This window comes from Diabrotica undecimpunctata, chromosome 6, assembly GCF_040954645.1.
Source record: "Diabrotica undecimpunctata isolate CICGRU chromosome 6, icDiaUnde3, whole genome shotgun sequence".
In the NCBI taxonomy this organism is placed as follows: Eukaryota; Metazoa; Arthropoda; class Insecta; order Coleoptera; family Chrysomelidae; genus Diabrotica; species Diabrotica undecimpunctata.
The window spans coordinates 16345401-16369760 of record NC_092808.1 but is presented as its reverse complement, the minus strand read 5'-3'; the positions used below and the strand labels follow the sequence as shown (position 1 = coordinate 16369760).

Below are 24360 nucleotides of genomic sequence, written 5' to 3'. Positions count from 1 at the left end.
AAATATAACAAATTTAGTAGAATAACAGTAGCACCAACCTTTAAATTAATACGATATTTTTAATTTTCATAAAAATGTTTTTTGGTACTAAGTTACTATTACAGTACATTGAGAAAAACAGTTAAGTGGTATCGAAAATTAGTTATGAAATTGCTTTTTGGTACAATGATGGTCAATTCATGGGTAATACAGAAAGATTTTTGCCATAATAGAATAAAAATGTCTCCTCAACTTTAGGGAAAGTATCACCGACGCATTGGTCAATGATGTTTAAAGTACTCGGCATTCCAATACACCTTCCGGAAAAAAACACAAACTGACTTAGAGCTCCTGGATCTGGCAGAACAGTCGAAGAAGATGCCGACAGTGTTACAAGCGAATTCTTCAAAGTGATGCAAAACTCAAAGCAGATCGAAAAACAAAAAACAAAAATACCAACCTTTTGTGATACTTGTGAAAACAAACCTTATTTATGTCTAAATTGTTTTAGTATTATCCATAATTAATAATAATTTTGAAGTATTTTTAATTTTTTTATGGTATCTTATATAAAATTGTAATAAAATTTCATTCAAACTGGTTTGTTGTATTTTTGTGAAATAATTTATTCTGTATTGAAAAACTGAGCTAGCAGTACCAATATTGATATAAAATATTACAACTTTCAATTTTTAAAATAGATATATACACACAACGCAAAAGTCTAAGGATATTTTAATAATTTGACAATACCAATGACAGAAATTTCATGACCATATAAATTTGCTTGTACTATAATTGTTGATACAGACACTCACTTCTTAAAAAAAAAAAATTGTAAAACTAATAGCAATACGTGTTTTAGAATGTTGGATGTAGGAACAAAAAAATCGACATTTTTATGTTTTGTTTGTTTTTAATTTTAGTCACTTTATACCATTCTTGCTTAATAGGTGAGTTAAAGATATTGTCTTTTTACCATGCAACGACAACATTTATCGTTGGATGAGATGAATAGAGCCGTGAGACTCCTTCAAGCTGGTATGCGACAAACTCAAGTTGCTGACCAGCTGGGTGTCTCCCAAAGCGTCGTAAGTCGTTTGTGGCGTCGGTTTAGAGACACTGGGAGTCCAGCCGAGCAACATCCAGGAAGTGGTCGCTCTACAACCGTCGCTCAAGACCGATATACACATATGTCCAAAAGTTTGGAATATTAGAATATTTCATCTTTTTATTGATTTTTATATATAAAATCTTCTGAATAGTTAAACATCATTTTGTTTCAATCCTCAACAATACTAAATAAATCTCAAAACCAGATAAACGATATGCGAAAAAAATATTTAATTTCTGGCAGTGAAAAACTTACAATGTACAACTTACATTTAAAAATAAATTAGTATAGAAAAAAATAATTTTTAATAAAATTAATAATAAGTATTTCCTCCATTGGCATGTATGCAAGCCTGTAGGCGATTTGGCATGCTGCCGATTAACTGGTCGAGTTGGGCTTGCGGAATCTCTCCCATTCTTCACGAGCAGCATCTTTAAGTTCTCGAAGTGTAATAGGGGGATTGTTTCGCTTCTTGATGCGTGTTTTGAGAATATCCCAAGCATGTTCAATAATGTTCATGTCGGGGGAATTCGAAGGCTAGTGTAATGTAGATATTCCTTCTTCTTCAAGAAAATTTTGTACTGCTGATGTTCGATGAGGAGGTGCGTTGTCATGTATAAACACAAATTCATCACCTACTGCCCCTCGGAATAGACGTACGACAAGATTTAAAACTTCCTTGATGTATACAGCACCAGTGACTCTTCTCTCCAGAACCAGCAGTGACGTCCGTGTACCACTCATAATACCACCCCAAACCATAATACTGCCACCTTCAAATGGGACACGCGGTTGGGCTGTTTCTAGTCGGGTTTGTCGTCCTGGGTCCCTCCAAACCAGTGTTCTTCGCGAATGAAATACCAAGTCAATTTTTGACTCATCAGAGACCATCACGTTATTCCAGTTAGGATCATGATGCACCATTTCTCTAGCCCATTGCAACCTTACTATTTTGTGTTGGTAGGTTAGTTTAGGAACACGTAGCGGTCTTCTACGATACAAATTTACCGCATTTATTCTGCGTGTTATTGTTTGCCGTGAAATATTCATTTCTTCAAGCCTAGAAATTTCTCTGGATATACCACTTGTAGATTACAGACGATTTCTACGAGCTATAAATGTTATTTACCGGTCTTGTGCTGCTGTTTTACATCGATTTCTACCACTTCTGGGACGATCCTTGACGTCATTTGTATCTTGGAATTTTTTTTTTTCAATTTTCGATACAGCACTTTGAGTAATATCAGCAATATTCGGGATATAACTTTAAATAAAGTCCTGTTGTAACAAAGCAATTATTCTGGATCTGTCAAAATGAGCTATCACGTTTTTAGGCATTTTTAAACGGCTTAATTCAAATTTAAACAAAGACTGAAATAATGTGTAAATACGCTAATTAGTTGAATGTGACCAAATCCATACAAAAACGATTCAAATTTTTTATCATTTACATTTAAAAACCCTCTAGAATGAATATCAACAACAGTTTTAAAACCACCATAGGCGTAGATATATTATTTGTACGTATTCCAAACTTTTGGACATGTGTGTATAATTTTAAATGCCAGAAGGCAACCAAAAATTACAGCACCCGAAATGGTTAATGAATTACAGCTTGCACATAATGTAACAATTAGCAGCAGTACAGTGAGGAATCGTCTCCATGAAGCCAATCTTCGTAGTCCGCGACCACTGAGATGTCTACCTTTATCTAGAGGAAATCGCGCTGCAAAATTAACCTGATTTCAAGAGTTTAAGAATAGGACTGACAATGACTGGGCCACAGTTTTATTTAGTGACGAGTCTAGATATGGATTTCATCCAGATTATCGTCGGACAAGAGTTTGGAGACGACTCGGAAATGGAGAACGATCACGACATCTTCAAGAAGTGTATACATACAGAGGAGGTACATTAATAGTATGGGGCGGAATCATGGTTGACGATAGAACTGACCTCATTTTCTCACGTGGCTTTCTCACAAGTCAGCAATATTTGGACACTATTCTTGAACCTGTTGTGCGCCCGTTTGCTGCTGCTGTTGGAGAAAATTTTTACTTTATGCATGATAACGCTCGGCCACATGTTGCGCATATTGTAACAAACTGGTTGGATAACGAGGGTATTAATGTATTGCTGTGGCCAGCACAATCACCGGACTTGAATCCCATTGAGCATGTATGGGACATGCTTAAACGAAGAATTACTCCACATATGGGCAATATCTACAATGAATTTCAATTAAAAGAGCTTCTGATAGAACAATGGACACAACTACCTCAAGCAGACATTAACAATGTGATTCAAAGCACGAACAGTAGATGTAGAGCTGTGATAAACCAACGTGGTGGCCATACTTTATTTTAAGTTTATATTTCGTATTTTTAACACTTTATGATGGTATGTGAAAGATGGGTGATTTGCAATATATTTTTTTTTGCTCCAATTTTCTGTTTTTTGCAATTTATGGTTTTTGACATATTAAACAACAATTTAAACTACAAATTTTGTATTTCTTTTTTTCAGTTGATTACAGATGAACAAAATACGTCTATTTATAAAAATATCCCTAGACTTTTGCGTTGTGTGTATTTGATATTTTCGTCATAATTATTTTTTTTATTATACGATTCTCGCGACCCACGGGTGGACCGCATCGTCTGTAGGACCTAAGGACCTGTCAACCCACCGGTGGGTCGCTCCGCTGTTACGGACAAACTGTTAGCGATCCACCCGTGTACCGCTCCGGCTTCAACGTGTTAATTGTTCTAAATTTATTCTGTGCTCTGTATTAAGGGGGCCTTACAATTGTGATGATTTTCTAGGGGTCCGCGGACTGAAAAAGGTTAAGAAACGCTGATCTGGATTATACTTTTCACATTATAATATGTGAGTCATACACATGACATCTTACACGTGTAATTCCCTTTTCATTGAATTAGAAGTTACGAAAAATATTAATAAGGTATTAAAAATAATAGTGTAGGTATTTACTTTGATTACAACGATATAAATTTTATATTAAATGGTATTTGTTTTAAGATATAGTTTTTATCTTTTCAAAGATCATTAATAATCTAAAAAATTGGATCAGTTAATACATTAAGTTAATATTTTCTGAAGTAAACAAAAAAATTTCGTGGCCAAGACCTGAAAGATATTAGTTTCCTTGTAAGTCATTAGGTTTAATATGTTCATAACTTCTTTATGTAGATTTGCTGCTTACTTCTATTAAAATATTCCTTTAATAGTTACAGAATATTAAAGGAACTCTATTGTTTCTCATAAGTGATAATCAATATTTGATAGAAAAGGTTTTAGTTTGGTTAGTGATTTGAAGCCTGTAGGTAACACTTTTTCCTATTCCACGTATTGTTCTATTACATTGTGCATGCTTCCTTAAAAACGCATTTTTGAATTTTATTCAGTAATTTTAGTTATCGTCATTCTATGACATTGGACATCAATATTTTTCTAATTTGTTCCCAAATTTTTTTATAAAAAAAAAACGTTAATATTTGCGGGTTTCCGTTGAATCTACGTGGCATGATGAGATGCGGACCTCGTTTCATGACATGGATGAATCATGTTCATTAACCCTGCATTACTACCCATCAAAAGTTGACATATTTTACTACCCGGGGTACACCTGTACCCCAAATTTAAAACACGTGTTTGCAAAAAATCAAATATATTTAGAATTGTTCCATGTATTTTTGACAAGTCCGTAAATAAATAAATATTTTTCTATACTCCAACAATCAATTGAAGACGGTGATTCATTGGTAGGACTCAAATTTTGGACTGTTAACTGATGGGAAATTCCACAATTCCAGCAGCGTCGTTATTTAATTTTTTTTTAAGGAATAATGATTTTCCCTTAATTAGTTTTTTTTAATTCACACATATCATTAACCAATGATTCATGTTATCCAAAAACTACTGTCATTTTACGCTGTACCATCTCATAGACTCAATCAGCTAATATACAGGATGATTAATTAAGAATGTCCAATCTCCGAGTTGTAGATTCTAGACATCAAAATATATTGATTCTGCCCAACATGCCTTACTATAATGCTAGTTTCCGAGATACAGGGTGTTTAAAGTTGAAATAGGATTTTAATTTTCGCAATAAATTTGTATGTTTTCACAATTTCTATTTGAAAATTGTCAATTTTACGTTTTTTGGCCTGAGTCTAATTTAGAAATTTAGCATTGCTAATAAAGGGCGCTAGTTACACTTAGTCTCGTTTAGTAAATCAAAGCAATTTTTTTGTTCGGGTAAACTATGGGTAAAATAATAGAAAAATATGAAGAAGCGTTTAATTCTACAAAAAAAGTTAGTCTTGTTTTTGATTCATGTAATTCGGTCGGTTATCGAGTTATTTTCTTCTAAAAAGTCCAATTTTATTGATTTAATAATAAAAAATGTTATTCTCTAAATGTGTAGCAGTAACAAAAAGTAATAAAAGTAAAAAAAAACAAAAAACTTAAAGTAAATGTTCAAAATGTCCACCATTTACTTCAATACACTTTATGATCCGGTTTCGCAAAGATCTCTTAATATCAAATAACCGTTGTCTATTTTTATATTTTTAATCTTCGCGGCTTCTTCTGTTTTCTGTCGCAATTCTAAAAGAGAATCTATATCTGCCTTCATTTGCGACCAAAATTAAAAATCCAAAGGATTGAAATCAGGACTTCTTTGTGGCCAACAAACTCACTTCCACGACCAATCTATCAATGCGAAAAATGTTGATTTTAGTATTGACGAACTTTTAAAGAATAATGTCCCATCGTACAAACACCATATGTTTTTTTCTTAGGGCGAGAGGTATATCCTCTAGTAATTCGTGTAAATATTCTTGAAGAAAATCTAAATACAGAAGTGCATTTAAATTGGTTGGCAGTTCAAAAGAACCTATTAAGTAGTCAAATATTTCACCACACCTAATTTTAACATTGTCGTGCTGAAAATGGGCTTCTCTCGTAACATGAGCATTTTCAGTTCATTTCTGTTAGTTGATGTTCTTTTTTAACAGGTTTGTCAGTAGCTATAGTTTAACGTATTGTTGCGTGAAAGAAAGCTGGCCTGATGTTTTAAAACCTTTAACCACAAATCAGTGTCTACGAAAACATTAAGTTAAATGAAACTATAAAAATATCCTCAGTAGAACTTTACATTCGTTTGTCTTTAAAAATAGGACTCCAACTCTGTAATCTGTATCAGAACATTACATGATTTTAACTTTAAAACGCTGCCAAAATCTCATTTCTCCATTTTAATAGATAAGGAGGAAATAATATCCTGATGACGTAATTATCTGCAATCAATTTATTCAATCAAAAGAAAAATTGATTACCTGGACGAGACCTGGGTTAACGCCGGACATACATTGGCAAGTTTTGGCAATATAAAACAGTAACAAATGCTTGGCAAGCTTTTCTTAAAGGTTTGTCGACAGAATTGGCATAAGGGCTAGCGTCTAATTGTCGCTCATATTGGCAGCTCTAATGGTTTTCTGCAACTAGTAGGTACTTATATGTTCATTTTGAGGAAAGGTAAAGGATTTTTATTTCGAAAGGATGAACATGTGTGATTCCCCATTTCGGATCTTTCGATCCTCTTCAGGTTAGCTTTGAATGTGTTATTGGTAAAGCAGAACAGCCCGAAAAATACACTGTGGTAGTGGTGTGTGTAGTGGAGAATCTTGGCGGCTGTTGAGATGGAATTGTTACTTGAATCAGAGGTGGCTTTTCTGCAAAATGGCGTATTGTTTTTATATAGAAGAAAGCGGGGGATTATCAAGAAGACATGAACTACACATGGTTTGGTATTCAAGGAGCATCGTGGTAGATATGAGATTTGTCTTTTTAGTTTTGCATACAGCCGCTTAGAGGGCGCCACCAATAAAACGTTCACAAATATAACCTCAGTATTTTGTTGACATAAATCGAGAGTTTCATTGCGATATAGTGAACTCATATAGATACAGTGAATTTTTGAAATTAGCAAGTCGGTCTAAAGATGGATCTTAAGAAATAATAAATATAGCCTTCTGCAGGTCATCATGCAGGGTAGAGTCGATGGCAAAAAGGGAATAGGTAGAAAGAGGAAGTCATGGCTGCGAAATATTCGAGACTGGACAAACATGACTGTAGACGAATTATTCCACGTTGCAAAAGACAGAGAAGCTTTTAAAAATGTGGTCGCCAACCTCCGTTAATGGGGACGGCATAGGAATAAGAAGAAGAAGCCGAGAACATTTTCGAGCAATAATTTTTTAGAATTTTCGGAGAGGATTATCTCAACAGCAATCCCTTGTTGAAATGGTTTCTGCGTTTGGGAATGAAGCAACACATTAGTCAACTATTTCCCGCTGGTATTGCAAATAGCATATAGGTACTACTTATATCCTGCAAAACGGCAGTCACACAGCAAAACATTAATTCGGTTCCTCGGCTAATTAAGGATGACTGCCGTTTAATATATCGAGAGATAAAGGCATATTTGGGCATTTCAAAGACCTCTATCCAAAAGATCCTGCATGAAGAACTGGGTGTTACAAATTTGGTTTCCCGTTGTATCCCTTATTTGCTCACAGAAAAGCAAAAAGTGGTTTGCGTCAATTGTTGTCGAAAAATATTGGAACCGTTCAACAAAGGAAGTTATGCAAAGAAGACGAACATATGCAAAAGTGTATCGATCTTGGTGGGCCATATTTTGAAAAGCAATAAAGTACTTTGAGTGTATTTATTTTTTTGTCTTTATGGCTATATGCAAAAATAAAAAGTCAACTCTCGTATCGTCTGTATACTGCCGATTCGATGTTGAAGTAATTTGTGCTCTAATGAGGGGATATGTGGCCTGGAAGAATTGGGAGAACTCTTTTGTCCGTGTTTTAAAAATAATTAATTAATATTTAATAATTTAATAGATTAAAATAATTTAAATCACAATTTCATTTTTGAATTATACTTATTATTACTTAACTTTCTAAAATACATAAGATCGTTTTTACTAAAAATCGCTGCATTTGTCAATTAATTAGCTAAACAAATTATTTAAAATAACATTCTCTACATATTTTCATTTTTTTTTAATTAATTTCTCAAATTTAATTTTTGATGTAGAAAATACTAAGTTGCTGTCATAAAACTACAGTGATAAATCTAAAGAATTGGGAATTCGGTTCACTGTAAAGGACCGCATATTACCTATTAGAATGTAGGGGGAACTATTAAAATGTTATTAACCGATATTATTTTGATTTTCTTAATAGTAAACGACTTATTTGATTTGCACCCTGTAGAATTAGTTGATCAAGTTACATTTATGTTATTTATCTGTTATTTTTACCTAATTGTCCTACCTAATGCTCAATTATTGTTTAATAATAATTGTAGTTTCGCTTTGGGACTAAATCAATTTCAAAAATTTTACCTTACATCAAACGAATCTGTTTTTATGTAAAAATATTTTTGATACAGAATTTTTATGGTAGAAAATTTTAATTTGCTTTATATGTAATAGTAAGGTAGTAAGGAAGTAAAAAAAGATTCACAGAACGTCTGTAATGTGTCATTCATTGTAAAAGTGGCTCTATTTTAATAATTATGAAATGACTCCAAATTTTTGTCATTTAACGTTTCAATTTTGAAATTATGCTACTTTTGTGCTGATAATTCAACAATTTTTCGTTTTCAGGCCCGTCAGAGGATAGACGAACTCATAGACAGTGTGCTACAGCGTGACGGCGACGGTGGTGGTATGGGTGCTCCTATGGGTGGCGGTATGCGCGGTGGCCGTGGCGGCGGTCGCGGTGGACGAGGTGGCCATCACGGTGGACGTGGTGGTGGCCAAGGCGGTTTCGATAGGGGCGATCGAAACGGCGGTGGTGGGGACTTCGGTGGTGGTAATCAGTGGGAAGATAGAAGAGGCGGCGGTGGGCCAGGCGGACTTCAAGGTGGCGGTCAACAGGACGTTGTTTCGTTTACAGTGCCGGCTAATAAATGTGGAGTTATTATTGGTAGAGGTAAGTTTTTTTTATATATTAAGTTTGTTAAAACTGATAAAAAGTAAAACGTGTACGTGTGCATATAAATCAAACATTATGCAACGTGTGGAAATTACTTTTTAATTAAAAAGTAGAAGACATAAATAATAAATAGTTTTGTTATAATTTATGCATATAAGCAGAAAGCAGTTAATACATTGTTGGACATTGTTGAAGAGTTCAAAAACTGGTCACTTGTTTTTGCCAAAATTAAAAGCACCTTGAAAAATAATAATAAAAGTCTGTCTTCCTACACATATACTATGTCACAATGACCACTTTATTGTAATTTTCGCTTCTTCTAATATTTTTCTTTCTTTTGTTTATTTCTTTCGATTATACCAAAAAAACTATGAATTTAGAAAGTCAGCTTCGATTGTTATAATCTTTGTGTTCGTTAAGACTTACGGAACATTATATGTTCCACGAGGCGTGGCTTTGAGGCTTATGCGTATTTTCCTATTAAATCATATAAGAAACCTGAGGTTCATGAGATTATAAATCACTTTTACATGGTTTGTGCGCCCGTTTATAAAATGACGACTCACAGTCATGGACGAGTATGTATGACGACTATTACAGGTTTGTCCAGCAACGTGTTAAAAAAATTCGAAAAATTGTCCAAAAAAGGCATAGGGATTGGTTAGATGAATAAAACAAAAAAATATAACTTCTTACATAGTTTGGTTTTTTACTTTACTGCAAAATTGAATGTAGAAAAAATTATGTGATATATAAATACATCGTCATATTTCTGGCGAGATTGTCGCCATTTCTGATGTGATATTGTGCTTCAATTCATACTTTTCAAATATCTTCAAATAGTGAAGCAGAGATCATGACTTCTGGGAGTCCAATAATTAATGGAGCTTTTATGAGTAATCATTTTCCTCGGGAATAATTGATAGTCAGAAGTATGACAAGGTCTTGCTGGAACCATGCTCGTGAGTTGTTCTTGATAGTTTTGCAACACTTGGACACAAAATCTGTGAAAATCTGGCAGTAAAGTTTAATATTCATTTTGAGTGCTTATCCACTTTCGAAGTCTCTACTATGAGCTTTGGACCGAAGTGTTACCTGATGTTTATACTTTCTTCTGCACGAGAGTGACAATTCTGTTTGTTAAGATGACTGTTCATGTTTTAAGTTTTGGTACCTTTGTAGCATTTCGTTTTCAAATCCTGATTGATTAAGGTAATCAGCATTTTTCATTTCTTGAACTAATAGGATATCCGACACCCTGTTAGGGTAAAAGGAAGGGGAGAAAGAAAGAAAGAACTAATAGGATTTTATAGGATCTTAGATTTAAGCTTATCTTCAGTATTAATTTGAGTCAATTTTTTGATAAGGTAATGCATGTAAATAATTCATACTCTCTTTGCTTTTTACAACACCCTGTATGTCTATTTTGTTTTGTCTCTGAATTATATTCTTAAATTATATGAACAAATGTCAACAATAAATAAGGGTTAATAAGATTATTATTAATATCCACTATGTTATACATAAAATCCGAATTTTTATATTGCAAAGATTGTATAGGCACATTAAAATGTCAATTTATTGTGTTTAAAAGCTTTGCTACATAAAAAGACTTTAAGATTCACTATCTGAATACCTACAAGTGTACCAGATAGCCTATAAAACAGTCAACATGATTTTAAATATTTGAATATATTGAAACACAAACTATTTTCTTGTAGTATGTGAATATTTTCAATTATATTTAATGGGAATAACTACAATTTTAATTGAAAATACGTTTTATTTCACATTTCTTTTCCAGGTTCAGAAATTTCATGAGTTAGAAATCAAAACTTTAAATATAACATGTTTTCAATTAAAATTAATGACAAATATTTATGATTTTACTAAAAATCAACCATTGATTGATACCTTTTTGACTTTGATGTTTTAGTCATACATTTTTTTTTTAATATTTTTGTATCTACTCAAACTGCTAATTCTTCTGCAGACCCTCAACTTGATTTGTTTCCATTCCATAATTGAATAATTTTGTATTGCTAGAACATTATCTCATGTTGAGTTAGCTGAGCTTAATTTTAGTTCTCTCTCCAAGCATCTTGGACACAGGAACTTCCATGTACCTAAACAGGTTTTCTCAGGTTTTGAAACCAAGAAAATTTTCTCCTCCCTGGTCATTTTGTTCTATACACTTCATCCTAAAGAACTAATTGCAACAAGATATAGTTCTGCTAAATTCAGAACTTTGATTGTATGACTAACTTAGCATTTCTTCTCTTAGCTTTTTTTTTAAAGATACTTCATAAATCGTCTGAGCCTCTACTTTGTACACTAGTTTAGAAAATCCATAACTTTCTAGGATCGAGAGTTCTGATTGATAGATCAGGACTCCTTAATATAGATTTTATCTTTATGAATGCATCCTGCCTTTGTATCATTGTTTTGTTTTAGATGTAATGTTCCCATGGGTTTTTTACATCGATATAAAGGTATGTGTATCTATCGACCCTGTCAATTGGCTGTTGGTTCTGTATCTATACTCTTAACTTATATTACAAAAATTACTGCGTCGTAAGCATATCTAATGTTATTTATATGCCTTTGTCTTGTTCTTTCAGCTCTTGTGTGTAAAGATATGTTCAGAGTATGTGTTAAATAAGAACTACTTGCTTTAATTCTTTGACTATTACTGAGCTCATTTTGTACTCTGACAGTTGCTGTTGATAAGTCCATTGTTGCTTTTACTAGCCAGATGTATCTTTGGGAGATGTTAAAGCTATGCAATATTTAATATAACTTTTGTCTATTAATTAAGTTATAGGCCTGTTTGAAATCTATGTTGTGGATGTGAATGTCATATTCCCACGATTTGCTTAGAATTTGTTTCACTGTGAGTAGCTGATCAGTTGTAGTTCTTCCTTGTTGGAAACTGATTTGATATTTTTCAGTTAGTAGTTGGAGTTTTTTGTTTAGTGTGTAAGTAAAAACTTTGTACTTTGTGCACAAGAGGGTTATGCCGGTTATGATCTTTTTATCATTCCAAACCTTGTTCATAAACATATGCATTTGTACTGCTAGGTGTTCGCCACCTAATTTATTACGTATTGGCATATTTACATATACAAAATCTCTAAAAGGAGGTACATAACTACATCTTTATACCTAAAGATAGACAAATATGTCTTATGTGCCATCATCACCGGGTCAATAACCCTTTTTGGGTTGTGGCTTGTTCCAACTCCATTCTGAACTGTTTCATACTTTTTCCTACAATTTTTTATTTTTAAGGTTATATCAGTTTATATTTGTTCAATATATCTCAGCTTCAGTCTTCCTCTTGTTCTTTTTCCTACTGGCACTTGTTTGCTTATTTTGTTTGGTATTTCGTCTTCTTCTATTCTTTTCACGTGTCAGATCCAACACAGTCGTTCTGTTTTCATCAATGTTACGATATCTGTATCCTCTTTCCCTACATGTTAAAAATCTTGGAATTTTTATACATATTATATTTTATATTATGTAGAAAAAGAGTTTTTAAAAACTATAAATGATTATCAAATATTAATAAATGTCATACATCATGCTTACACATATTTTACTTCATAGTCCATATGTTGCTCAGCAATAGTCCAGGTTTTTCTGTACTTTAGCTGACAGTATCACATGCATATTAAAGTGTATCTGAACATATTTAAAACATTATTTTAACAATTTTATGGCCACTCATTGTTTATCCTATTTTTACCATTTGTTTTCTGTAACTCAGGTAATTTTATTTCCTCCATATTATTACTGAATGGTCGATATCTAATATGTAGTGCACAATATTAATTATCGTAGATTATAAATTAATGATTAAAAATGACCAAATAATAAAATTATCTATTTTAGGCGGTGAAACAATAAAACAAATCAATCAACAATCTGGTGCATATTGTGAGTTAGATAGGCGAGCTCAAAATCAGAATCCTACTGCGAACGAAAAAGTATTTAACATCAAAGGCGATCCTGATTCAATTGAAACAGCAAAACGAATCATCCAAGAAAAAGTACAAATGCCTTTAAATTTCGTGTCACAAAGCGGCGGCGGCGGACCACCGATGAACACCAGCATGCCAACCGTAAGTATACATTTTATTTAAGCATTCCCGTTTTCCGTTGTATAAGTTGTCCTACCTAATGCTCATTTATTATTTCATAATAATTGTAGTTTCGCTTTAGGACTACAGAAACATCAAAAATTTTACCTTACATTAAACGAATCCTGTTTTATGTAAAAATATTTTTGGAACACATTATTTAGGAAGTGTAATTTCAATTTTCTTAATGATATTTTTATTATTTGTTGCTTCTTAGGGTGCCGTATTCCTAGGAAACGCCAGCGACTACAATGCTTATAATATTCTTATATTGATTTCAGTCTCCAGCTACGTGTAGCAATTGGTCTGCTGTTAAACCTGTCCACTGTTGCAAATTTCTCAACCAGAAGACTTTTCTTTGTCCTTCTATTTATTTTCTTTAATTTTATAATATTTTAATAAATAGCACTTCGAGCTAAGCAGGCTCAAGGCTTGGTTTACAATCTTACTCCATTCATGTTTGTTCTTCGCTTTTTCTTGTCTCCTTCAATTTTGTTTACCGTTTAGAATTAGCCGAAGGAACTCATATTTTGGTCCTCTGAACATCTTCATTTCTAGTTCTGCTGGTCCATTGTATTTTGACTATTCCCTGATACAACCACATTTTAAATGCCTCGATTTGTAGTAGCTTGAGTAGTGTTATCACGTCGTGAAAAATATATGGAGAATACGCTGAAATGACAATGTAGACAAAAGTAGTAATTTCTAAGCTTTTAAGTTCACAAACGTTTATTTATTTATAATTTATCAATAAATAGCATTTCAATAAACGAGTTTTTTACTTACTAGGATGTATTTATCACATTTCTAATTAAATTCTCATTAGAATCAAGTTTTGCTAGTAAATTATTCATTTTATGTGAATCATTATTTATGAGCAATGTCTTCTATAATCTGATATTAAAAAAAAAATTAAATATCAAGCAGAAGCGTTTTTAATATATAAATATATTATGAAGTTTAAACCTCATTATCGCTATGTAGAACATAAAATAGATAACTAGCCATCGTTTTCTAATGTTATTGACTGTCGTTGCTTTTCATCATCTTGTATTATATACCAGATTTGATTTTACTATTTTGGCTTGTATAATTTTAGGCATACCCAGGCATGGCACCACAGAATTACAATCCTCAGAATAGTTGGGGAATGCAAGGCGGTGGCGGTGGAGGAGTTGGAGGTGCTGGTGGTTATCAACAGCAGCAACAGTGGGGAGGTCAACCACAAGGTGCTGATTCACAATCAGGTCAACCCAACAAAGTACAAGTAAACCCATCGACAGGCCAACCAGATTATTCCATGCAGTGGGCAGAGTATTATAGATCTTTAGGTATGCACAGAGAAGCAGAAATGATCGAACAACAGGCGAAAGCTAAAGCTACCGGAAGTTCGATGCAAACGGCTCCTGCCCCAGCCCAACCGGCTGCGCCCGCCCAAAGTGCTAATCCCTCATCTCAGGCTGATTATAGTGCCCAATGGGCCGAATATTACAGAAGTATGGGTAAACATAAGGAAGCTGAAGCCATTGAAGCGCAGATGAAAAATAAAGTAAGTTGCCGCTTCATTAAATGTTATTATTTTTAAATTACGTACGTTTTTAGGGGCCAATGCCAGGAGCGGCAGGTGGAGCAGCGACTGGACAAACACCAGCTGCACCAGGAACTCAACCTGGTGGATACTCCCAAGCCCAAGCACCTTATGGTGGTTACCAACCTCAAGCTGCAGCTGGTGGTAAGTTTTTTAATTAAATAAAGTGATATTTTTGTGACTTGTGAACAGAACTTCATAACAGTAGAAATCAAACAAAGAGTAATTCTAGCAAACAATTGCTGTTTTCGGTATCATTAGTCGTTAGTCTTTTTTCAAAACAAAATCGTTTTTGATAAAATTAGGAATTTCTTTTATATATAAAAAAAGTATTTTGAGTACCTTTTCTGATACTGAGTTGAAATGTCCAGTAGACGATTTTATAATTGTGGCCCATTTCCAAAGAAATATTTTATCTAGATCATTCCATTTGAAGGTTTTGTTATTTCGATTATTAGGCTAGAAATATATTTACTCAATTGTCCTACCTAATGCTCAATTATTGTTTAATAATAATTGTAGTTTCGCTTTGGGACTAAATCAATTTCAAAAATTTTACCTTACATCAAACGAATCTGTTTTTATGTAAAAATATTTTTGATACAGAATTTTTGTAATGTAATCCATATATCCACATGAGAGAAAAAGCTTAATCAATCAATCATTTTATAATGGTCTACGCCGTCTTCTGATTTCCAGTCTCCATTTATCTCAGTTGTTCCAAAGGTTTTCTTCAACTCCCCTCTTCTTTATTGATTCCTTCTCTCCAACTTAATCTCGGTCTACCTTGCTTTCTTCTTCCATGCAGTATCCAGTTCAATACTTTCTTTGATATTCTTTCTTCATCCATTCTGTGGACGTGTCCATACCATCTTAGTTGATTTATTCTGATGTCCTCTGTTATATTGTGCTTAACACCCATAATTTCTCGTATTCTTTCGTTTCTATCTCTGTCTAATCTTTATTTTCCAGCCGCTCTTCTCCAGAAGTCCATTTCTGTTGCTTCTAATGCTTTTAAGTTTTTTCCTTTCAGTGGCCATACCTCACTTCCATATGTAACAATGATTTTTATGTTTGTTTTCTTTGGAGATTGTTTTGTCCCACAGTACACTGTTTAATTGCCTAATGGCTTGTTCCCCCTGGTTATTTCGATGTTTAATTTCTTCGTCTAATTTGCCATCGTTGGTTATTTGCATGCCTAAATATTTGTATTTTTGACAGTGATTTATTTCTCGCTGTATTTCTTTCAAGATTAGATTTTGTCGAATTCCCCCAATACACATGTGTTCAGTTTTCTTGATATTTACTTCTAGCCCCCCATAGTTTGTATTCTTCGATAAGTTTATAGTTCATATTTTTGAGGTTTTCATAGTCTTGGGCCATCACTATCTGGTCGTCTGCAAAACTCAATGTGTACAATATTGCGTCGTTTAGAGGAATTCACATGTTTCTGCATTTTCTTTTCCACGTCTTCATCGCTTGCTCCGAGTAGATCTTAAACAAAGTAGGAGACGCGTAGCATCCTTGTTTGAGTCTTTTGCTAATAGTGAAACCCTTGGATACCTCCTGACCTTTCTTTATTTTACTTGTGTTGTTCTTGTAGAGGTCTTGAACAGCCTTGATTCTTGAGAGCTTCCCAGTTTTTGTTGTGGCACACTACCATGAGCTTTTTTAAGGTCCACATAGAGGAGATGTATTGGTTGATTTCGAAGAAAAAGCTTAATTCTTGATGTTAATTCTTCTTAGTCCGGGCGTAAGTTTATATGATGTGAAATTCTAATGCATGACTTTGATCGTTCTATATCACATTGGCTACCATATTCGCTATCGTGTTTTAATTGACAGCAGCTCTAAATAATGTAGTAATTTTTTCATACAATTGTCTTAGATTTTTCAGCCATTATGTTCTTCCACCAGGACAACTTTCATCTTGTATCTTTCCCTGAATGATGAGATGCAAAAATTCATATTTTTCAAGCTGTCTAATGTGACCGAAGTATCCAGCTGCGTCTCTTTATTATCTTGACCAGTTGTGTTGTTTGGTTCAGCTGTCAAAGGACCTCCCTCATTTCTAACTCTGTGGACCCTGCTTATCTTACTGTATACCCTCATCTCAAAGGGTTTCAAGGGTTTGTCTGGCTTCACTTATGAGCCCCCGATTCCACTGTCATATAGTAGCACTGTAAGTCAAAACCAAACACTTAGTGGTGATTGTGCAGAGATAATGATTTGACTGCATGATTTTCCATTAGTTGTTTCTGCTCCGTGATGTTCATGGAATTTTTTTTTGTTAGGCTATTATGGCGGTCAACCTCAAACAGCTCCAGTCCCTGGAGGAGTACCCCAAGGCGGCTACGGTTTCCCATCTTACGGTTATGGAGGCCAACAGCAACAACCGCCACAATCTCAGGAATAATCAAGAAAGTAAGTCAAAATTACTTTCGTTTGTTACAATTTTTATTTTATTACCTACATTGGAAAACAATGATCTATGGCTTATATATTCGTATATTTGAAAAACTTTGCTATTTATATTATATATTAAATTTATATTTATTACATTTTTGGAATCATACGATGTTATTTATGCATTTTAGGAATATTTATTTATTGCAAATGCATACTACTGGTTTATGTTTTGGCGATTGTTTTCTACGTAGCGTTCAAGTTTTTGCTTTCCTTTTAAGCATTCTGCCCACATGGTTTTATTCACATTTAATTAATTAATTGACGTTGATCGATTAGTTATCTATCAACGTTCTAGAGACTTCAAGCTATATAATCGATTACCCAAACAGCGATATATATTATTTAGGTGCAGAGATTTATGTAATTCTGTAGTTAAGACCATTGCACAGTAATGGTCCTGTTATATGCCTATATTAAGGCTACATCTTCAACTTTAAGATGGTTAAGGTGAGTACATTAGTAGTAGTAAGATGCTAAATTTGTTATATCATAACAAACAAACAACCAAACAAACAAACAGATGTGATGTTGATGTTTCGATTTTCATTTTGTTACAAATACCATGAATTTATAATAGTAAAAATGTATTTTGATGGGTTTGATCGATATTTGATGAAAATGTATTTTATGCATTTTGTACTGAAAATTCTCTTCCATAAATTATTATAATATATTGACAAAGTTATAATAGCATATTTTTCAAGTGAGTATATCAATATGTGTTTTTTTTTGGGTCGGTAGTGAAAGATTTTAATCGACTTGCTTAATGCTAGAGCAAAGTCAAATCGCTGCTTGTAAGTTACATGTCTGATAAAAATCCAGGTACCAAAAAGTATCAAAGCAACACATAATAAACATTTGAAATACAGCTCACCAATTACAGCGTTGCCGGCGATAGAAATTTTATCTGCCCCAAGTATAGGTAAGACAAAAACAATATTCCGAAATGCAAACAATTTTATTCCTGTTGGGATTATGGGTAACTGCGGACGGCTTGATGAAGATATTTTCCCACCAGAGTCTTCATTTGTTCTGCCCATCGTGATTGAAATCTTCCTCTGGGTCTTCGGCCTTCTGTCTTTTCTTCTACTACCAATAGTTCCATAGTCCCTATTCTTCTGGCTATGCAGCAAAAATAATTTAGGTATGCTCGGTTAAATTTTTTTAATGGCCTTTCTTTCATAGTAAGCTCTTTCAAAATTGACCGATTGGTTCTGTGTTATGTCCAGGACATGCATAAAATTCTTCTGTAGACCCACATTTTGAATAATAGCTTCGATATTACTTCAATCGATTTTTTTTGCGAGTTCATGTTTCAGCTGCTATGTGAAAAATAAGGTCATTGGCCAACCTGATCCTAGTCTCCCTTGTTATTGTTCAATCTTTCCATATTTTAATTAATTTAGCTGTTGCGGTTAGCTGTTCAATGATGCAATTCATTTCGACTTCGTTTGCTGCTAATATAAGTGTGTCCTCTGTGTATCGCAACTTACTGATTTCTGCCTCCTATTGTGATACCTCTGTTCCATTCGTCTGGTACATTTCTCATTATATATTCAGAATATATGTTATATAATAATCGTGGTAGTATGCAGCAATGTCTAGTTTAATTTTGGCTGAGTTTTATGATACATATCTCTTATTAGGTTAACTAGATGGTTATACACTCCCATATTTCCCATTATACTCCAGGGGATTCCATTTTACAGAATTGAAAACCTTTGTAATCCATGAAAGTGGTATATTGTGTTCTTTTGCTTTTTCTATTATCTGTCTGGTGTTCAATATCTGCTCACGCATTCCTTTCCCTAGTACAAATTCGTACAGGTGTTCTTCGGCTATCCATGGGAGTAGAAAGTTCTTTAGCTGTTCATTGATTATATGTAGTAGGATTTTGCTTGCATGAGGAATAAGGGCTGTAATCGCTGTATACACTTCGTGATCTTTTCTTATGGATGGGGATAAAGTTGATTGGTACCACTTACTAACACATTCACCTTTGATCCCTATCTCAATTTGATTCAGTCTCCTCTGGTGTGCCATCTATCCCTAGGTTTTTTGTTTCTTAGTTGAGAGTCTTTTTTTATTTGTAAAGTAATTGGTTCTAGCTTCTTTGATTGCATGTTTCTTGTGTTCTGAGATGTATCCTTTGAAATATCTTTGTATAGTTCTGAGCAGTAACAAGACGAATTATTTTGTAACAAATTAATGAAAACAGCTTTTGGCTCTTATAGAAGCTATTTTTAATATTTGAATGTATATTGATATTCTATGTAGAACACTAATCTGCATCATCAAAGTCGGTTACAAATTTTTATTCCTTTTTTCTTTTGGCGATGTAAAAGATTTTACAGCCGAATCTATATCTTTCTGTTTGCAACAATTCCTTGAATATGGTGGAGTGTTCCGAACTCATGACCATTCTTTTCAAATATCTAATAATAACTTAACAAGTTCGATTATTTAAAACATGATTTTAAATAATAACTATAACAGATTGAGTAATAATGATAGAACTTTACCGTCTAATTTGTGGACTTTACCGTCAATCGTGGACTGTACAGATTCGCAAAGGAAAGTATCTGGACTAAGCATATAGTTGACTTGATTATACAAGGACCATAATGCCACATATGAAACACGAACAAGCCTTAAAATCTTGTGACTGTACATCAACAACCAGAAGATAAAATATTTGGTTCGAATTAGTTAGAAAGTAATATAACAGTATTATCTACTATATTTCGTGGAAATTAACGACAATTTTAATTGAAAATATCTTTATTTTCATGTTTCGATTTCCATTTTGGAAATTTTGAAAACGATTTCGTAAGTGGAAATCGAAACTCAAAACAAACCTATTTTTAATTAAAATTATGGTTTATTTGCAATAAATATAGTAGCTAAATATAGAAATGATACAAGAAAGTAATTTCATAACCATATTAATCTTACAGCCACAGACATAATAAGATGGATGCAAGAAATGCGTTGGCTTTTTGTACAAACAACCATTTCAGTAGAAAAAAATTGCAAAATAGAAGTTAAAATATTGACAAACTACAGCGCGGTTATCAATTTCTATAGAGAAAATCAAATTAAAAACAAAAAACATCAAGACTCTTAGATTGGCGAGCTACCGACCCATAAATATTAGTTCACTTGTTGAAATACTTCACTTAATATGAATCGGCACAACTGTCATGAATTTTTTAATAAATTTTATGAAAAAATGCACTTGTGAGATGTGCCTATTAAATAGCGAGCGTTCTGTACATTTGTTACACGTTTATTTTATTATCACCTTTATTATATTCCCTTCTACATATACAACTTTCCATTGCAAGCGGATCTTCCTTGATTGGAAACACTGCTCGTAGTCTTCCTTTCAGTTCTTTCATACGAAAGTCTTACTTCTTCTACGTATTAAATGGACTCGAATATTGTTCCTCATTTAATGAATATCTCGTCTTAGGAAGCTTAGTCACGACTATTAATTCAGAATTTACTCATTCCAACTTTATTGGCTTTCCAATAAGTTTGTCTCATGTTCAGCGGTATTCATAGTATCCGTACAAGTATTTTTACGTTTTGTTTTTCGGATGTTCCCTATACCAACTTGTTTGGGCCCTTTCTAATACGTTTGCTGATATCACTGAACTATTATCTGTTTGCTTAAAGTGCCTTCATGTTTACATTTGTTACCCAAGTCTCTAGCGCTTTGGCGCATTCATACTGTTTGTACAACAGAGTCGACGTCATTATTTAATAGCCACACCTCGTTTGTGTATATCAGTAGTAAAAACGATATAAATCTTGGACATATTTTGGTATAAGTGCATCTTTTGGTATAAGAACATATAGCAAACGTTTAATTATGATATATATTGTGGGCAGGAAGCAAAAATGTTTCAGGTGGTGTTAGAAGCAGCGAGATATCAGATTTATATATTTACAGATTTTAGAATATGGCCGCAATTGTCTGCTAAGAACTTCCAGAGAAAACATTTCTTAGACCTTAAGAATATTTTAAAGAACATTACATCAGGTATATTTTATAATCGCAGTGTTTGTTTCCCAGAACTAGAAGTTTCACACTCACGCTATACCAGATATTCAGTAATTATTAGATATTTAAATATTTCATTATAGATTTAAGTATTTTTTTTCTGTTCATACAATTACACATGCAGTTGACATCAATTGGAAATTTTGTTCCAATAAAACGTATGACTACAATATTTTTATTTGCTTTTTATTGGTCCCATTGTATTTTGAAAATATAATTGCTAGTGCTTATTGTCGTATTAAATACTACCATGAATGTGTTTTACTTTTTATTTTTGACTGTGTTAAATATTTTTTCTTGTAAAGGTATTTTTATATAGAACGTAAGTTTAAGATTTACTAAGTGTTATTGTATGAGGTTATTCGGTAGGTAAAATGGACAATGGAGCTTGGATCTGCAAATAGGTAAGGAATGTAAGGTTTAGTCGCTGCATCACTTGGCTAAAAGTGACATTGATTATATCCATTAATTTTACAAAGATTGAAATTGCTTCTATTAATTAGTATATATTTCTTCCGTTCTTTATCCCTAATAATATTTAATACTACTTCAGTGACGAAGATTTAATAATTATTGATACAATTTGATGCTTCCATAAACAAAAATATTGTGTGTTTCAATAAACGTATGTTTTTCTCCACCAACAATACAGTTTCGCGCTTTTAATAAAGTATTTTTTAACAAATATGGAGTTTAAACGAAGACAGTGGAAGATCTAGATAGTAATACAAATAATGCACACAAATTGCCACAAAAGAAAAGCTTCAGAACTGTATACATAATGATTCAGAAAGATACTAAAAAAGCGAAACCAAGATTTTGAGAGCTTCATCGCTTAACAATGTATCCAGCTGAAAAGGAGACTCATTTTTAATGAAACAGAACATGAAGCCATATTGTACATCTGCTAGTGCTTAACGAGATGCCAATGTCAATGCTATTTCTAGAGAGCAGTATTTAGCAGCACAAGTTAAGCAAATATGGAAACAAGCTTTTTTTTTAATGATCACACAATATTTTTGTCCCTTTACTTTGCGGGACATGTCACAATGAGAATATTTCAGGTGATACTTAACAAAGACTTGAACACTTCTATGTTGCCTTCAAATGGACAAATCAGTGTTACTTTTAGTACGAAGTTTTTAGAAGACAAGCAGGTATTGTCCAGTATAAGTTAAGTTTTAGTTTCTAATGTGTACTATTAAATCGGATTAAAACTATTTCATTGTATATTCATTAAACATGACCTATATGATTGGTGTTTGTTGTTTTTTTCTCTTTTACAGATTCTCCTTAGTCGGTAGGGTTCAATGTTCCTACCCGACGTTGGCGACCCATTTAACCTTTAAACCTTTTTTTTTTTTCCGGTTTTATTGAATTTATTTTAAAATTTAACAGTTCTATGAATTCATTTTTTGATACATATATTGATGAAAATCTGTCGGTATTTTTGGGACAATTTTTAGTGTGCCATATTGACTGTATTTTTTTTATTTATTTTATATTCATAGATCTAAATATTTTCTAAAAGACTTGTTATTAATATAAGGAAATTTCAAACTTTTACATGTTTGTTTAATTGCATAATCCAGTTAATGTTTAAAGAATGGTGCTTTTTGAAGAACATGCCTTAATATAGGTTAATTTAATGATTTTCTACAAATTTGGGTTTTTGTGTAAGATGCCAAAAGTTATTTGCCATTATGTTAGTTTCATTAGGTATACACTTTAAAATCACCGAAACAGTAAAGAAATTAGAGGAAACTCATGACGTAATGACTATCTGTGAGTATGTTGAAGATTTAGGTGTAAATTATCAGGAATAGAGAAGGAAAAAATCATTTTTGAACTAGTTCAAAAACTGGAAATATGGGCAAACTTCGAAATCAGGCTAAACGTAAGATAAGATGAGAGAAAGAACACAAACAGAGGAAGAAGTGACAAGTGATCATCTTTCTGAGCTTTTAAAAGATAATACGCTATAACACTGACTTGAAACCTTCAAGTAACTTAAATATTGGCCTACTATCCTTATGTTTTTTCATGATTATGTGATAACCTAATAGGCAAAACTTACTCGCCAAAAACATAGAACAACACGAAAGCTAGGCCAACAACCTAGATGCAGCCAGCAACCACAATCCCTAAATACGCCAAGTCTGCTTTGGACATGAAACAAGAAAATACTTTACCCCTGTACCGAACTTGATACTAACTGTTCTACCAAAATAACCAGAATACGAAGGATAGCCCTTATAAAAGGAATGAACGAGATGTGAGCATCCAAAACTCATAACCAAAACCAGATATAGGGAAAACAAGAAGCAAGGTGGAGCAATATTTAATTGAATGATGGAATGAAAACATAAAAAACAGACGTACCAAACTGCATAACCAAGGTATATAATATGGAAGAATGGAAACTGATCTTAACAGATTGAACCTACAAATGATTGTTGTGCTAAGGATGATGATACGAGTGATGATTTTATAGTTATTCAGAATGTGTGTCTTCTAAAAACTGGCACGCATTCAAAGCAATGTTCAAAAATATTTTCTTAGATCTGCGGTCGACATCAAAAAAGTACTGATAGAACACGACTTTTTTATTATAAATAGAGAAAGAGGTAAAAAGGACACTTCAAAGAACTCTTCTGCCTATATCTACCCTTCATAACAAATACACATGCATTTATATTGGTTGGATTTTTTTTATAACTATTTTTAGATCTTTTCATTAGATACATAATTTCGATATGCTCATGCTAACAAACTACAACAGGTTATATTAAGATATTTAAACTAAATTCTTTTTATCGTGTTATAAGCATTTATAAGTAACAAAAAATGCTGGGAACTGCAGTTTCCGAACTTGTGAAAAAAGAGTCAGGGAGTTACATAATGTCAACTAAAAAATGGAGCAGGTTTTGAATAACTTAAAATTTTATTTCATTTTA

At 33.0% G+C, this 24360-nt stretch overlaps 1 protein-coding gene across 4 annotated transcripts in view; it reads left to right on the top strand.

Moving 5' to 3' along the window:
* Window positions 1-22969, top strand: part of Psi (P-element somatic inhibitor) — a 50338-nt gene extending 27369 nt beyond the window's left edge. For 3 of the 4 annotated variants that reach the window (XM_072534294.1, XM_072534298.1, XM_072534297.1), the window contains 6 exons: window positions 8805-9132; window positions 13030-13259; window positions 14377-14826; window positions 14880-15009; window positions 17160-17289; window positions 21293-22662. In XM_072534294.1, the coding sequence (XP_072390395.1) occupies window positions 8805-9132; window positions 13030-13259; window positions 14377-14826; window positions 14880-15009; window positions 17160-17281 (1260 nt within the window). In that variant the 3' untranslated portion in view covers window positions 17282-17289; window positions 21293-22662. Of the gene's footprint in view, window positions 1-8804; window positions 9133-13029; window positions 13260-14376; window positions 14827-14879; window positions 15010-17159; window positions 17290-21292; window positions 22663-22689 lie in introns of those variants that run through there. The other variant, XM_072534295.1, reaches the window with a different exon arrangement.
* The last annotated feature ends 1391 nt before the right edge of the window (window positions 22970-24360 follow it).